Source organism: Gracilinanus agilis, chromosome 1, assembly GCF_016433145.1.
Source record: "Gracilinanus agilis isolate LMUSP501 chromosome 1, AgileGrace, whole genome shotgun sequence".
NCBI classification, from domain to species: Eukaryota; Metazoa; Chordata; class Mammalia; order Didelphimorphia; family Didelphidae; genus Gracilinanus; species Gracilinanus agilis.
This window is the reverse complement of record NC_058130.1, coordinates 84,990,792-85,008,462: the sequence shown is the minus strand read 5'-3', so window position 1 is coordinate 85,008,462 and position 17,671 is coordinate 84,990,792. Positions and strand designations below refer to the sequence as shown.

Here is a 17,671-nt window from a genome sequence, read left to right as displayed (position 1 = left end):
GTTTCCCACTTGCCCAATTTTAATTTTTCTTTAGTTATGGTTTTCTTGAGGGAGCTTTTGTGTACCTCCTTTTCCATTTGGCCAACTCTACTTTTTAAAAAGTTCTTTTCCTCTTTTTCTAAAGGTCCAATTCTGTCTTTCAAGATCTTTCTTCTCTTCAGTGTATTTTGTATATCTTTCCATTTGGTCAATTCTGCTTTATAAGAAGTTCTCTTTGAATTTTTGTGCCTCCTTAACCAATTAACTTATTGTATTTCTGAAGATATTAATTTCTTCAGTATTTTTTTTGTTCCCCTGTGGCTTTCCCTCCCCTGTGGCTACAAATACTGATGTATACACTACTCCTCACCCTGGGACTACACCCAGGACTGCTACCTACTTCTGTATTTAGGCAATGAAACAAGAGTGCTTGAGCAAAGAGACCCTTGTAATTTCCTTATGAGCAAATATCAGACCCCCTCTACCCCTTACCATCTGTGGCTGAGAATTCCTGAATCCTTGGCTACTGCTTCAGTTGCACCCAAGATCTGTTGCCTTAGTGAGATCTTCTTTGATGAGCTGGGCTCTGGTTCCACCTTCACCCTGGTGTACTAGATTCCTTGTGCTGGCCTTTATAAGTTGTTTTGGATTGGAAAATTACTTCATTTTGTCTTTTTGGGGGGTTATGCTACTCCAGAATTCTTTTTGAAGCATTAAAATGAAAGCATTGCTTTTTGGAGGATTAATTTGGTAGAAATCAGATGGGCCCCTGTACCTTTTCTGCCATCTTGGCTCTGCTCCTAAACAGCTTTTCTTAGATGTCTTAAGATGTTCTGTGTCCACATCTTCCCTCAAAATTCCATGTATTTAAAAATCCCCAGTCCATTGTATAAGATGGACCTTTATATAATTTCTATTTCTATATAACTCACCTGAAAGGCACACAACTGAATTCCAGGTTAATCCACCTTAGAGGAAAGTTCATTCAAGTGATATAAAGCCTGGGTGTTATTATTTATAGTACCTTGGGATCCTGACCTGATGCAGTCAATGGGGGAAGGGGGTTACAGCAAGCAGTGTCCTGATAACTCTACAGTGACATACTTACTGCCACAGGAATTTAAAAGCAAAACATGATCAGGAAAAAAAACCCACTGAGTTGCATCACAATGCCATCTATTAGCCTTTGTTAGCTGGACTAAGGTAGTTGCCATAATCGCATCCAGATTTTTAAAGGAGAAACTATTCTGAAGCTTTAAAGGAGGAAATGGATAATAAAATTATACTAGTGGGAGACCTCAATCTGATCTAGATAAATCAAACAATATGGGAGAGATTGGGTCTAGATCAGCGTCTCACACCCTATACCAAGATAAATTCAGAATGGGTGAATGATTTGAATAATAAAGGAAGAAACTATAAGTAAGTTAGGTGAGCACAGAATAGTATACTTGTCAGATCTCTGGGAAAGGAAAGATTTTAAAATCAAGCAAGACTTAGAAAAAAATACAAAATGTAAAATAAATAATTTTGATTACATTAAACTAAAAAGTTTTTGTACAAACAAAACCAATGCTGCCAAAATTAGAAGGGAAGCAACAAATTGGGAAAAAAATCTTTATAACAAAAAACTCGGACAAAGGTCTAATTACTCAAATTTATAAGGAACTAAATCAAACAAGCCATCAAGGACCTCCCTAAGAAAAAATCACCAGGGCCAAATGGATTCATAAGTGAATTCTAGCAAACATTTAAAGAACAATTAATCCAAACACTCTACAAACTATTTGAAAAAATAGGCAAAGAAAGGAGTCTTAAGCCAAATGCTTTTTATGATATAAATATAGTACTGATTCCCAAGCCAGGAATACCAAAAACAGAGTAAGAATGAACATAGATGCAAAAAAAAGTATTCACTATGACCAGGTAGGATTTGTACCAGGAATGCAAGGCTGGTTCAATATTAGGAAAGCCATCCACATAACTGAGACTATATACCAAACTAATAGAAATCACATGATTATCTCAATAAGTACAGAAAAAGCCTTTGACAAAATACAACACCCATTTCTATTGAAAACACTAGAAAATATAGGAATAAAAGGGCCTTTCCTCAAAATAATAAGCAGTATTCATTCATTCATTCATTTATTTATTATAAAACCCTTACCTTCCATCTCGGAGTCAATACAGTGTATTGGCTCCAAGGCAGAAGAGTGGTAAGAGTAGGTAATGGAGGTCAAGTGACTTGCCCAGGGTCACACAGCTGGGAAGTGTCTGAGGTCAAATTTGAACCCAGGACCTCCCATCTCCAGGCCTGGCTCTCAATCCACTGAGCTACCAAGCTGCCCCCAAGCAGTGTTTATTTAAAGCCAACATCTGCAATGGGGATAAGTTAAAAGCATCCCCAATAATATCAGGAGTGAAGCTGGATGCCCATTATCACCACTATATATATATATATTTTCAAACAAAAGCCTACAGCAGCAGCAAGAATTAAAAAGAGAAACTCCATTTAAAATCACTTAGACAATATAAGATACCTGGGAATCTACTTGTCAAGACAAATTCAGGAATTATATGAACACTTTTCATGCAAATAAAACTAGATTTAAATAATTGGAAAAACATTGTCATGGGTAGGATGATATAATAAAAATGACAATCCTACCTAAATTAATTTACTTATTCAGTGTATCAAACTAACAAAAGCCTTTTTTTAAACCCTTACCTTCCATCTCAGAATCAAAACTGTGTATGTTTAAGGCAGAAGAGCAGTAAGGGTTATACAATGGGGGTTAAGTGACTTGCCCAGGGTCGTACAGCTAGGAAGTGTCTGAGACCTGATTTGAATCCAGGACCTCCCATCTCTGAGTCTGACTCTCAATCCATTGAGCCACCTAGTTGCCTCCCCAAAAACTTTTTATAGAATTAGAAAAAATTATTACAAAGTTCATCTGGAAGAACAAAACAAGAATATCAAGGGAACTAATGAAAAGAATGTGAAGGATGGGGGCCTGGCAGTATCAGATCTCAAACTATAAAGCACATGGTACTGTAGGTTAAGAGATAGAAGAGTGGATCGATGGAATAGATTTGGGGTAAATGACAGCAACAAGTTCAGTAAAACCAAAAATCCCAACTTTTGGAACAAGAACCCACTATTTGACAAAAACTGTTGGGAGAATTGGAAAACAGTATGGGAAATTTGGTTTAGATCAACATCTCACACCCTATACCAAGATAAATTCAAAATGGGTAAATGACAAATTTAAAGAGGGAAATTACAAACAAATTAGATGAACATAAAATATACCTGTCATATCTATGGGAAAAGAAGGAATTTAAGACTAAGCAAGAGATAGAGAACATTGCAAAAATTTTAAATGAATAATTTTGAATTCTTTTAAATTAAAAAGGCTTTGTACAAACAAAACCAATGCAACCAAAATTAAAAGGGAAGCTACAAATTGGGGGAAAATTTTTCATAACAAAAATCTCTGACAAAGGTCTAATTTCTCAAATTTATAAGGAACTAAGTCAATTGTATAAGAAACCAAGTAATTCCCCAATTGACAAATGGTCAAGGGACATGAATAGGCAGTTTTCAGATGAGGAAATCAAAACTATCAATAATCACATGAAAAAGTGTTCAAAATCCCTCCTAATTACAAAAATGCAAATCAAAACAACTCTGAGGTACCTTATACCTAGCAGATTGGCCAATGACATGTTGTAAAGGAAAATAATAAATGTTAGAAGGGATGTGGAAAAATTGGAATACATGATTACTGGTAGCCTTGTGAATTAATTCAATCATTCTGGAAGGTAATTTGGAATTATGCCCAAAGTGCTTTAAATGATTGCATACCCTTTGATCCAGCCATACCACTAATAGGTCTGTACCCCAAAGAGATATCTAATAATGAAAAATATTTGTACAAAAATATTCATAGCCTTGCTCTTCGTAGTGGCAAAAAAATGGAAAATGAGGGGGTGTGTTCCTCAACTGGGGAATGGCTGAACAAATTGTGATATATGATTGGTCTATTGTGCTGTAAGGAATGATGAAATGGAGGGTTTATATATGAAATGGGGGAGAACCTCAATGAACTGATGCAGAGTGAAATGAGCAGAACCAAGAGAACATTGTACACAGAAAGTGAAACACTGTGGAACTATCCAATGTAATGGACTACTAGTAGCAATGCAATAATCCAGGACACTCCTAAAGGATTTATGAGAAGGAATGCTATCCATATTGAGAGAAAGAATTATGGGAGTAGAAACACAAAAGAAAAGCATATGACTTATCAATTGTTATGGGTATGTGATTTGGGGTTTAGGCTTTAAAAGATTGCTCTATAGCAAAAATGAATAATATGGAACATTTGTGGAATTGCTTGTCAGCTCTGGAAGGTGGGAGGGAAGAGAGGAGGAAGAGAAGATGCATGTAAACATGGAAAACTATTTAAAAAAATAAAAAAATTAAAACCCCAGATTTATTTTCCCTTATGAATTGTACTTTATTGTTATATATATGTGAATTGTATTTTATCTGTTACCTTTCTTGTACTCATGAAGCTGATTTCTTGAGCCAAATGTGAATTTTTATAGGTAGTGTGGAATAGTGGATAGAGCTTTTGACTTTGAGCTAGGAAGACCAATCTGGTGGTGTTCCTATGGCTTTGGGCATATGATTTAATCTCTTTAATTAAATATTATTTATTTAATGTTTCTTATTTTCCTCTTTGTAAATTGGGGATGATAAGAGTACTTGAGGCCAAATGAGATAATGCATGTACTCTGTAAAAATTTGAGGGCTATGTAATGTGACCTATTATTTACCCTTATTAAATTTCAATTTATTAAGTTTGACTTTTCAAGATCTTTTTGAGTATCTTCTCTGTTATCCATTGGAATGGTTGAGAACTAAGTTGTAAAAGGTTGAAGAGTGAATAGTAGAAGAAATAAAGACATCAGATATAAACCACTCTCTAGATGTTCAGGAATGAAAAAAATATAGGACTATTAATAACTTGAGGACCCCAACAATAAGAAGGCATGACTGGGATAACGAGCAAAGGAGACTGAGAAGGAATGGTCAGATAGATAAGATGAGAAATAGGAGAGAGTGTTTTCCCAAAAACCTAGAGTAAGGAGAGTATCATTATGAGAAAACAGATGCAATTTTGTAAGCAAGTCTCACCCAAAGAGACTATTCGATGGAGAACTATGAAAGAATTTTATTTAAAGAAGAGGTTTTAAAGATAGTATAATTATAATAGCATGATGGCTTAGGGGCTAGTAGAGTTGCTAGTAGAGTCTCGGGGCTGGCAGAATAGCCTTTGGACTGATGGAGTAGCCCACGGTATGGATTGTGTGAGCCATCATTTGTCAGTGTAGGAGATGTCTTGCTACCCTTCTGGAATGCCTTCATCAAAGAGGGGAGCATAGGGAGGATATAATACAATAATGACTACTACTAAGGTAAATACGGAACAATGTAAGTGATTAATAATACAGAACAGCACAAAGCTGGTGTACAGAACAGAACAATACAAAACCAACAGAAGTGCTTAATAATACAGAAAGGTTTACTGATTAATCAGACAGATTTTGAAATTTATGTTCTAACTTAGTGCTAACTGGTGAGAAATACAAGATTTCAGAACATGAGGATCCTGCTTCTATCACTGTCCACTACCCACCTCCATCAGTATCAAGGAAGAGAAGGATGATCACTACTGTCAAAAGCAACAGAGGAGCTGAGTAGCATGAAGGTTGAGGCCATAGGGTTTGGCAATGAAGAGATCCTTGATAACTTTGGAGAAAGCAGTTTTAGGAGAATGATGAGGTCAGAAGCTGAAATGTGAGGAATTCAGAAGAGAGTGAGAGGAAAGAGAAAGTGGAGGTACCTATTGTAGATAGCCTTTACAAGTTTAACCAAAGAGGACAGAAAAGATATAGGATGATGGTTGGATTAGAGTGATTGAGTGAAAGTTTTTTGAGGATAAAAGTGGGGAGATGGGCATGTTTATAGAAGGTAGGAGCCAGTAGAAAGAGTGAAAATGAAAATAAATGATAGGATAAGTATTGGAGAAACAGAACAGAAAAGCATCATTTAATGAGTAGGCAGAGAAAGGGCTTAGCTTAAGGCCTCCTCATCATATGAAACAGGGGTGAAGGAGGAGATAGTGGCAGAAGGCATATGAGAGAGATAAGAAAGGAGAACAGGAAGCTGGCTTTTTTTTAAAAAAACCTCTTACCCTCTGTCTTAGAATCAATATTCTAAGGCAGAAGAATGCTAAGAGCTAGGTAATGAGGGCTAAAAACTTGCCCAGGGGTTACCACACAGCTAGGAAGAGCATGAGACCAGATACAAACCCAGGACCTTTCATCTCCAGGTTTGGCTCTCTACCCACTGAGCCACCTAGATGCTTTCCTCAATTTCTTTTGTAAAATAGGAGGCAAAATTATTAGCTGAAGTGAACCATAGGAAATTTGAAGATGGACGAAAAGGTTTAGTGAGTGGGATTGTGAGTTTATGAGGGAGGTCTAAGAGGATTGTCTAGTCCAGTTGAGGCTGTATAACATAAGTCTGTAGTGGGCCTAATCAAGATTGTGGTGTAATTTTCTCCACTTTATATCTTCTTCTTTCACTCAACAGCATATGAATAGGAGGGAGAGAAGTAGATGGCAAGTGATCCAAGACTAAGGCTCGGCAGGATGCTATTCATAAAATGATAAAGGGGCTAGGGATTCAAGAGAGTGGGGTGGTGTAGGGCTGAATTGGTTCATAGAGTGGTCAAGAGAAGAGTGGCTATAGCGTGCAGGAATGATGGCTTGGGGGAGAATTGAAGAGTTAAGGAATTTGGCAATCATCGTGTGGATGAAGAATAGGATCTGGTAAGGTAAGACTCATAGAGAGGTGGAAAGCCAATAGATTATGATCAGATTAGAGGATTCTCCAGATGGAACATTTGTGGGTGATGGCAAGATTAAGAATATGACACCATCTTTGTGTGGCTGAGGTGGAGGTCATGGGAAGTGAGTAGGTTGAAGAACTGAGTAAAGTGTTTGAAAAGAGAGAGTCAATATGTTTGGAGAAATCTTGGGCAGAAGAGAAAAACTGTGAGCCATGTATTGAATTCTTTGTATAGTTAGGAAATAAAGTGTGGCATGTGATTTGATGGTGATATTTGATGTTTTAAATACTTTTAAAATGTAATTTTGCTATGAAAATGTGAAAACTATTTTAATAACAAAAAATGTGCTTAATGTAAAGGGATAAGATTTCACTTGCTCAGATATTTAAAATAGCAAAGAGATGAGAATTACAGTAGGAAACAAGATTCACTACTGAATATGGGAATGAGATTGCTACAGTTATTCCTATTTGAAACTTAAAGTGTGTGTGTGTGTGGGGGGTTAATTTTAATTCAAAACAGCGAAGAACTCTGGTTCAAAAGATGAATTGGACATTTTTAAAGCAGCTGATTACACGTTCACTCTCATGTTCATTAATTTCCTTTAACAACTCAAAGATCAAGCACATGTTCCATATTTAGCCCATAAGTACTAGACATGCTGCACCACTGTTATCACAGGAAAATTGTTTATAACTAGACCTCTGATGGGGCAAACTAGATGTTGCAGCAGACAGAATGCCAGGACTAGAATCAGGAAGACTTATCTTCCTGAGTTCAAAACTGGCCTCAGACACTTACTAGCTGTATGACCCTGTTTACCTCAGTTTCCTCACCTGTAAAATGTGCTGGAGAAGGAAAGGGTAAGCCACTCCAGTATCTTTGCCAAGAAAACTCCAAATGGGTCACTAAAAGTTGGACATCACTGAAAAACTACTGAATGACAACTGAAGTTGGGATCTAACTTCCATTTCTTGCAAGTCATCACCATCATTATCCAAAAGTACAAGTTAGTTGTTTGAGTGAGCAATCTGCAAGTTCTGCTCATACTGTGATTGCTAGTGCTGAGTTCATGACCACTTCTAGAAAGATGCAAGAATAAGTATTGTGACACGTTCCAAATTGGCATCTCCAATAAGTTTTCCAGCAAGTCTCAGAGTTGTTACTTTTGATGGAAATGTTATAGTACGAGATTTATCAGTGGAAGACAATGGATTTCTCCTTAACTTTCCTGTTCTTAATATCCACTTTGTTGTCACTCAACTCCATAGAGACGTCTTCACATGCTCTCATACCCGATCTTTATGCTAGTTAGGTCATTTCTTCTAAGTAGCTCTCCATGTTACATTAAACATTATAATGGCACACTAAAGCTTGAATGTAATAATCAGCTTTCCAGCTACCAAATTCCTCTTTTGGTCAGATGTATCACATTTAACTTAATATGCCTTCTGTTAGTAAGGAACACAAAGAGATGGACCTCCACACCCACAGTGGCTGTATATTTCTAAGAGTTACCAGTCACAATTCTGAGGAACTTATAAGAATGCTATCCATATCCAAAGAAAGAACTGTGGGAGTAGAAATGCAGAAGAAAAACATATGATTGATCACATGGTTCTGTGGGGATATGATTGGGGATGTTGACTTTAAATGATCACTCTATTGCAAATATTAATAATATGGAAATAGGTTTTGAACAATGATACATGGAAAACCCAGGGAAATTGCTCATTGGCTCTGGGAGGGGGGAAGGAAGGAGGGAAGGGAAAGAACATGAATTATGTAACCATGGAAAAATATTCCAAATTAATTAATTAAATAAGAAGTGGGGAAAAAAAATAAAAGTTACCAGTCAATACCAATGTGGTTTTTCTAGCACTACTATCATCACTTAATACAAATCTGGTCTAAACTCAAGTTCTCCTTTGGTGGCCATATTGTGATGATTCTTCCAGAAATGTCTTCATCTCGACCTGACTGAACAATGGAAAGATGACAGAAGCACAATTTCTGTTAATGTGGAATTTCAAGTCACTGCAAAGGGAATGAAGGGGGAGTAAAAGATGGGGAAACACTAAGGATCTGGTTGATCAGGAGAGAATGGTACAATCAAATGACATGACTATAAAAGGAGAGATTATCAAGTTATGTAGCAGTATAATGAACAAGTCTATCTTGACTTGTCATGGCTCTATGAAATAATTGGGAAAATGTGTGACCACATGTTAAAACCAGTGGAAATGTGTGTTGGCTATGTGGGGGGGGGGGGAGTGTGAAGGGGAAAGTAAAAACATGAATCATGGAACCATGGAAAATTTTTCTAAAAAATAAAATATTAAAATAAAAAAAAGAAAATGTGTGACCAGCATTAGAGAGCAGACTGCTAGGGACACCACATCATAAATATAAAGAAAGCCAGGTTTCAGTTAATGAAAAGAGATAGAAGGAATTTTCAGGTTTCTAATTGTGTAGCCTTTTCCCACATTTAGCAAGATTAGACTCCTGTTGACAGAAACCTTGTGTAGATTAGTCTTAAATATGGAGGGGCAAATTAAAAAAGGCAAACTGATAAAATTGAAAAAGCAGAAATACTACATACTACATTTAAAAGACTATCATATAATGTAATAATTATAGTTAGAAATAACTATGTTATAGGAGACCAGAAAGTATCACAGAAGTAGGATTTAGGTCTGTTGGGGATCAGGAAGAAAAGAGATTAAGAGACCTTAAAATGGCATTCATTGACAAATAATGGGTCTATCATAATTATTTTTAAATTAATTATTAAATGAATATTTTAGAGTCTGTTCCCATACTTATCCCTCTAAATTTAGCTCCTTTTCTTCATTTAAAGACAAAGAGGTCTCCCTCTACCTTAAAAATATAACATTACCATTTTAACTCTAATTCATTCTAAGTGGACCAATGATTCCTATATAGTGAGTAATAAGAGATGAAATTAGGGAAGATGGGTCGGACCCAGACTAGGAGGCTTTTAGGGCCAGAAAAATGCCACTTGTATCATCGAAACCCCTATACCTATCCCCATAAAGAACCAATGAAGTCAGCTCATACTCCATGGCACACGACCACACTACGATTCCCAAGACACATGCTATACAACTATACCTGTAGAAGCGGTATTTGTAAGAATGATGAGTCTAAACAAAACTGCTTTGGATTTAATCTCTTTTAATAGTTCGTGGGGTGATGACCCAGAGAAAAAGTTTTTACTCCCAAAGTTTCTGGGCTCTCTCCAGTCCGGCTTACTTGGCCTTCACTGAATAGTTATGGTTACGTCCAACGTGACTCTGGCTACTTCGGCCCCCGGTTGCTGGCTGCACCAGCTCTGGGTGAATGCGGGGCAGAACTCCACCCTGTGAGATGGTGACATGGCCAAAGAGCTGGTTGAGCTCGACATCGTTACGCACAGCCAGCTGCACGTGGCAGGGAGCGATGCGGGTCTTCTTATTGTCGCGGGCAGCATTGCCTGCCAACTCCAGGATCTCAGCAGTCAGGTATTCCAGTACAGCAGCCAGGAAAACAGGGGCACTTGAGGCCAATCTTTGGGCATAGTGACCCTGGCGAAGAAAGCGGTCTACACGGCTCACGGGGAACTGCAGCTGGGCTCTTGAGGAGCGTGAACGGATTTGGCTATGAGTATTCAAGGATCCATGGTGACTCCGCTTCTCAGGCATGATGCTTTCCTGAGGTCTTCTGGCATCCCCAACCAGTGCAGGCACCTGTGTTAGGTCCCCTAACAGGACCTACCTTTTTATACACTCAACCCCACTATTTCCATTGGCTGGTGGGTAGCCAATGATATGCTAGGGACCCATTGTGAGATAAGATGCTCATCATGACTGCTTTGTGATGTCATTCCCTTCTGCTTTCCTGCAAACTCTCCCCACAAGAGTCCCTTTCCTTAACTTCTTGTTTTCTGGACCCTCAATTTCCTATGAGGAAATAGAACAAATAACTATCCCATTCTTTAAGATACTAGTCTTTTCAGAACTCTGAACCTCAGCCTATCACTAGTTATTCAAAGAATTTATTAAGTCTTATTGCTAACAAATGTCTTTCCCATATATTACCTTTTAACTAAATGTTGCACTCAATGGCCAGTAAATGTTTTGTTGTATCTCCTCCCCTGGCATGTCTTCTCCCATTATCTTTCCCAATCTTACCTTCTCTTCAATGCCCAGATTTACCCTCTTCTCATGAAGCAAACCTTCCTTGAACAGCATGGCCTGTAGTAATGTCTCTCGCCTCACTCACTAATCGCCAGCCTCCTGTCATTTACAGATTATTCTTATATTCTTGGTTTGTTATATTGAGCTGAGTTATATTGCTATATATATATATATAACATCTCTTGTATTGGTATTCAACTCTTAACACTAATGTTTTTTCCCAATGTAAGACCACAGCAAGATGATCAGTATGGTAGCTAGACTCTAAAACCCAATGATCATGTGGTTACATGAATCAAGAGATTCAAGACCAGGAAAGAGAAGAGTCAGAGCAAAGAGACATCATCCACTATTCAGAATCAATGCCTTTATTAACCTGCAGGGGTTGGAACTCCAAGAAAAAAAAGATATCTAGAATTCTAGGAGTTGATCAACCAGGCTGTTTGTTTTCTTGGTTTGGTTCTTAGAGGGCGAGCACGGGGCTTTCCTCTTGGTGAAATCTGGTTGCTTCTACTTGCTCCTCTGGAAAGGAAATAGAGGGACTCTTTAGACTTATGAAAGGGACTGGCCACATAAATCAGGTCAGTGGAACTGAATGACAAGGGAAGAGATTTGAGGTGGGTTGAAACCAACCAGGGAGATTCAAACAAGAGGATCCATTCTAGCTAGCCAGCTGGGGTCAAAAAGGGAGGAGAGCAGATGGTAGAAGAGAAAATGCACTGAACTGAAAGAATCATCCTTGCTCTGCTTCTTACTGCTACTTTATTACCTTGGACAAGTCATTTGCCTTCTGGGAGCTTGACAATCCCAGGTATGACTTCTATGAGCCCATAATATGGGTCTGTGGCCTCATTCTGCTACTAATTAATTGAGAAAATGACCTACCCTATCTGAACTAGTTTCCTCATGTGAGAAATGGTTATAGTTGTCATTTTTCTACCTGCTTCCCAATAATACTGTAGGGATCAGGAGAAAGCATGTAACATACTTCATAAATATAAAAGTAGTATTGTTGGTGGTGATGAAGAAAAGGAAGGCCAAGAGTTATCGTGACGGTCAGCCTTGGCCAGGACTAGAAGACGGGAAGGGGGAAGATGTCATCTTTGATGGTTCCAGTCCAGGAGACATCACAGCCTAGGAGGCTGCAAAGTGAATTGGGGAGAGGGGATGGGGAGCTGATTATTTGGGCATGTATTGATGATGGGGGTGGGTATAACAGGGAGAAATGATGATTCTTACTCACTCTCATTCATTCTGGCTTTGAGACTTTCAAAGATTCCCAGGCTCCTCTCTACCTCCATCTCGTCCCCCGAAACTTTGTTTTCTTAATATATTTAGCCTTACAAACACACACCAAATGACTTTGAATCAGATATTATACAGAGGGGCAGAGAGGGAATGGGACTGGACTAGACTCATCATAAGTCCTAGCTTTGGCTCTGCCATCTAATTACCTGTGTGGTCTTAGGTCCCACTAAGAAGCCTTTTGTGATCCCCTTAATATTAATAGCTTCCCTCTGTTGATTGCTCCCAGTTTAACCAGGATACACATTGTTTGTACGTAATTGTTTGCATATTGTTTCCCCTTTTAGACTGAACTCCTTTACAGCTTTCTTTGTGTTCCCACAGTGCTTAGCACCATGTCTGGCACATAGTAGATGCTTAATAAATGTTGGTTGACTGAACGACTGGCATTGCCATACACAGATGGAAATATAATTTAAAAATTTAAAGAAATTTAGAGAAAAAATTTAAAAACACAGAAATAGGTGGGAAAAAGGCTTATTCTTCATGCCTAGCCCAGCACCCTACACAGTAGATCATTAATAAATTACTTGTTGATAGATTGATTGCCTCCCTTTCAGGCCACACATAGATTCTCAGTGGCTCTTAGCTATGAGAGAATGATGACGATGTCATAAATAGCAGAACAAAGGTACAAATCCTGAGGAAACTGGCCTAGAGAGGTCTTGTGACTTGCCTCAAATCCTACAGCTATCAAGGAACCCAGCTGGAATTTGAATCAGGCCTTCTGACCTCTAGGGCTGGTGCTTCTTCCATCCATTATTCTATCCAGAACTTCATAATTAGAAGGAGCCAGGTTTAGAACTTAAGTCTCTAGACTCTATAGGCAATATATATATATATATATTTTTTTTTATCATTTTTTGGCTTTCATACCTTTTATCCTTCTATTCTTGCTGTGCCTAAACTTATTTCTGCCTATCCTGAAACTTTTTCATCTTTCTTTTTCCCCCTCCTTTTTATAATGTATTTATTTATTTAGAATATTTTTCCATGGTTACATGATTCATGATTTTCCCACCCCTCTTCCCTCCCCCCTCCTGGAGCTGACAAGCAGTTCCACTGGGTTTTACATGTATCATTGTTCAAAACCTATTTCCATATTATTCTTATTTGTAATAAAGTAATCATTTAATGCCAAAACCCTAGTCATAATCCCATTGAAACACGTGATCGAAACTCTCTCATCTTTCAAAGCCCATCACAACTCACCTCCTCCATGAAGCCTTTTCTAATACCACCAGGCCCAGATGGATCTGTGATTTCTTCTAGCACTTATAAAGAGTAATGAATACTAATACTCTGTCATACTTCTACAGTACTCTAAGGTTTGTATATAACTGGCAAGGACAGTGTTTTGTTTTGTTTTAAACTCTTACCTTCTGTCTTAGAATTAATTGATACCAAGTACTGATTCCAAGGCAGGAGAGAGGTAAGGGCTAGGCAATGGGGGTTAAGTGACTTGCCCAGGGTCACACAGCTAGGAAGGGTCTGGGGCCAGATATGAACCCAGGACCTCCCATCTCTGGGCCTGGATCTCCATCTACTGAGCAACCCAGCTGCCCCAAGGACAATATTTTTTTTATGCTTCTTGGTATCACCCAATGCAGACTCCAAAGGAGCTGACTCACTGTCTAAGGACTCACAACGCTTCTTTGGCTGATTCTTACCTGGGATGGATTCCATGCATCTCATACCACATTTATAGAAACAACACTTTTCCATTGCTTGACAGTTATAATCTCCCCTACATTGAATGACCCGCTCATTCCTGGGGCACCATTCGGAGACAACAGGACATCGACCAGGCCTAACTGTAGGGGGAGGAAAGGAGGGAAAATGTGTGTTATAGGACATCGATCGTTGACCTTGTTAGCAAAATGGGGCAGAGAGAGATTGCCTAGAAGCAGGTGGGAGAAGACAGGGATCCCAGCCTTGAAAGGAGCAGTAGCCTTAAAGAGAAGTCGCCCATTGGTGGAGGAGGTTGGAATCTGTTGTCTGTGTGAAGCAATTTGAAGGATTTCGTTGATCTAAAATCACAAGAGGCACGGGTAGCATAGTTGAGTGATGAATTTAAAATCAAAAGACTTGGGTTCAAATCCAGATGGGTCTTGATCCCAGCTCTGCCACTAGTTCTATGTCTGTGGGCAACAAGTCTCTGACCCTTGTGCCCTACCAATAAACTGGGGGTAAATGGTACTTGTATTTCATATCTTCCAGGTAATTTTAAGGAAGTCTAACTTTTACATATCACTTTAAGATTTTGAAAACACTTAAAAATATTACTTGGTCCTCATAACATCTCTGGGAAGGAAGTGTTATTATTATTTCCATTTTACAGATGAGGTAACAGAGACAGAAAAAGATTAAGTGACTTGCCCAAGGTCACATAGCTATTAAGTGTTTGAGACAGGATTGGAACTCAGGTTCTTTCAAAATATCGGATCTTCCAAACTCCAGGTTGTATTAATTAGAATCTTGAACCCTTAGACTCCATCTCCCAAAATTCCTTTTCCCTTTCCTATAAATGTGTTGTTACATTATTTGTATATAAGTTCTGAAACTCCTCCCTCTCACTCTCCTCTCGAAATTGGGTTGAGTTGGCTAGCTTTTTTTACTTTAGTTATTATTAATAAACTTTATAAAATATAATAGCTATTGTATATTAATTTTAATCTCAAAAAGGTCCTGCAGACTCTATCTACCATGCCACCTAGCAGCCTTAGAAAAGCAGGTGCCTTAGAAACACATATAGGGATCGTTATTACCTTTGATAGGCATGGAACAGGTTCGACCACAAGAGCGAACACAACATTTGGCTTCCCCATCACAGTCCTTGTCAGTCTCACAAGGAACACCACAAGGCAGACGCTCCTCAGAGGAAGAAGTTGCCCCGGGGCACATACCAGCCTTCTCTGGAAGAGAACAGAAGCAGCAGTGGTGGAGGGCAGAACAGGTGGCTTCCTCTTCTCTTCTTTGCTGTCCTCTCTACCCTAGTCTGGTCTGTAGCTACCTTCTCAGAGGCCAGACGGTTTATCCCTCTTCCAGGAAGTCCTCCCTAATCTAGAGGGTTTGGGGGGAGCATAAGTACATCTCTCTACCCCATTCCCATAACTATTTATCAAGGCATCTCAACTGGAGAATGCCAGAGTCTCAGCCCCCATGATCTCTTGGATCCAGAGATAGGGACCACTTCCATACCAAACCAAGTTCTCTTACCTTTCATGGGGTTCATACACATCCAGCTACAGCCCTTTCTGCAGCACTTCATATCTCCGGGGCAAATGGTATCATTCTGGCATGTCCTTTTACAGTCAATTAGATCTGACAAGGTTGGTTGGAAGAATGGGCAGTACCCAGACTTCTCTGCAATGAAGAAGAGTCATGAGTGCTGCCAACTTCTCCATTCTTAATGGTAAGTCTTGCAGCTTCTCCCCTGACGCCCCACCCTTGCCCTGTTCCCTCTTCTATGCCCTTCTTCCACCCCACCTCCTTCTATTCCTGACTCCTTTTCTAGTAAAGGGAGGTCCCTGCCCCTAAGGTCTCTTCCAACTCTAAATCATTTTGTCCTGTCACAAGCCTTTCCTCAACTCTGCTTGTTGAATCAATCATTTTTATCAAATTCAGGTGCCATCTCCTTTTATTTTCTCTCTTTTTTTTATCCTTACCATCTGTCTTAGAATCTATATTAATTCCAAAGCAGAGGAGTGGTAAACACTAGGTGATAGAAGGTTAAATGACTTGTCCTAGCTCACACAGTTAGATGTCTAAGGCCAGATTTGAATCCAGGTCCTCCTTTCTCTAGGACTGGTTCTCAATCTGCTGAGCCACCTAGCTGCCTCCTTTTTAAAAATGTCCTGATACATTCTCTGTTTTCTTCCATACCAGATTTTTCTGGAGTATTTAGCTTCCTTTGCCTCGGCACCCTTTAAAATATATTTGTTTTCCTTATTCTCTCTCTACCCCATTAGACCATCAAATCTTTTTTTTTTAATAATTTTTATTTTTTAGAAAAGTTATCATGGTTACATGATTCATGTTCTTACTTTCCCCTTCACCCTAGACCATCAAATCTTGATTAATAGCAATTTGTGGGATTAGGTCCCTCTTTTTCCCTTTCCCAAGTTCTCCCCCAACTATCTCCTTTCTTTTTCCTTTCTTCCCTTCTATCCCCAATTCTTTCTTGCTCTAGTCTGGAAGTTGCAAGGCTGCTCTGGGGCCACTTTGTACAATCACATGCCTGAAAATGAAGCTTTCCCACGGGACCAGGCAGTCCTGGGAGGCAGGAAAAGACAGGGAGGTTCTACAACTAGTAGGAACTGATAAAATATGGGGAGAAAAGAGAAAAGGACAGGGAAATGGCCAGGTGTTCTTGATGGACAGCTGGAAGGAACAAGAGAATGTGGAGCTAGCAAAACTAGAAATCAGAGGAGCTTGAGCTGGAAGGGACTTCCCATCCAGCCTCCTCATCTCCTAGATAAGCCAAATGAGATCCAGAGAGATGTGGGGACCTATTAGAAGTCACAGAACAAGCAGGTGGAAAGCCAAGATTGGAACCCTCTTTCCCTGACAACTCATCATTTTTAGGGATCCTTGGAGTCAAGAATGGTTGGGGCTATTATCTTGGCCCAAGCTGGAGCCCTCTGCCCTCCCAATTCCCTCCTATTCCCCCCTCCAATCTTTTCCTCACAATTTAGATGGCAAACTGAAACCGTAGGATTTAGGGGCTGGGGACTAAGGGAAGGTTTAAAGCTCAGAGTGGAGGTGAGAAGAGGAAGAAGCAGGAGACAAGAGAAGAAGGGGACATCAGGAGCTTCAGGTTTCCTACCTGTGAAGTCCTGAGCAGCCCATGATCCCAGGGCCAGCAGGGCCAAGGTCAGAATCTGGACTGACTGCATCATGAGGCGGTGGCTCACTCCTGCTAGGTTGCGGCAGTGGTTGACTGGTCATCCTAGGTGCCCCAGCAGAATTTAAGAGAGCCAGAATGGGGGGGTGGGAGGGAAGGGCCAGGAAGGGTGGAGCTAAAAGTGGAGAATGGGGGAAGGGGAGAAGCAAGACTGTTGGTTCACCTGGGAGTTCCTGGTTTTAGGCACATTATACTTTCTGTTAGGGGGAGGGAATGGGACGGGAAGGGAAAAGGATATGAACCCTAAACTAGGAGCTAGGAGAGTTTTCCCCAATTTTTAGGCTAATTAGTTATATGACTCTGGACACAGCACTTCACGGATCAGAACCTCAGTTTATTCATCTGTAAAATGG

The 17,671-nt window shown here is 39.5% G+C and overlaps 2 protein-coding genes across 2 annotated transcripts; both read right to left on the bottom strand.

The window, feature by feature from the left end:
* Nucleotides 1-10,180: 10,180 nt before the first annotated feature.
* On the bottom strand, nucleotides 10,181-10,612 carry LOC123230749 (histone H2A-beta, sperm-like). The gene has a single exon (XM_044656909.1). The coding sequence runs from the start codon at nucleotides 10,610-10,612 to the stop codon at nucleotides 10,181-10,183; it is 432 nt and encodes a 143-aa protein (XP_044512844.1).
* Nucleotides 10,613-11,570: 958 nt separating this feature from the next.
* LOC123230748 (whey acidic protein-like) lies at nucleotides 11,571-17,313 on the bottom strand. The gene is made up of 5 exons (XM_044656908.1): nucleotides 17,241-17,313; nucleotides 15,632-15,778; nucleotides 15,181-15,327; nucleotides 14,083-14,226; nucleotides 11,571-11,629 (listed from the first exon to the last, which is right to left on the bottom strand). The coding sequence occupies exons 1-5, from the start codon at nucleotides 17,311-17,313 to the stop codon at nucleotides 11,571-11,573; spliced, it is 570 nt and encodes a 189-aa protein (XP_044512843.1).
* Between the last annotated feature and the right edge of the window lie 358 nt (nucleotides 17,314-17,671).

Bases quoted from the DNA above. Each gene is read 5' to 3' on its own strand.
- LOC123230748 (XM_044656908.1), bottom strand. From the start codon at position 17,313: ATGATGCAGTCAGTCCAGATTCTGACCTTGGCCCTGCTGGCCCTGGGA. The intron at 15,779-17,240 runs GTAGGAAACCTG...TCTTCATTGCAG, and splicing joins GGCTGCTCAGGACTTCACAG to AGAAGTCTGGGTACTGCCCA. The intron at 15,328-15,631 runs GTAAGAGAACTT...GTTCTCTTCCAG, and splicing joins GTGTATGAACCCCATGAAAG to AGAAGGCTGGTATGTGCCCC.
- LOC123230749 (XM_044656909.1), bottom strand. From the start codon at position 10,612: ATGCCTGAGAAGCGGAGTCACCATGGATCCTTGAATACTCATAGCCAA.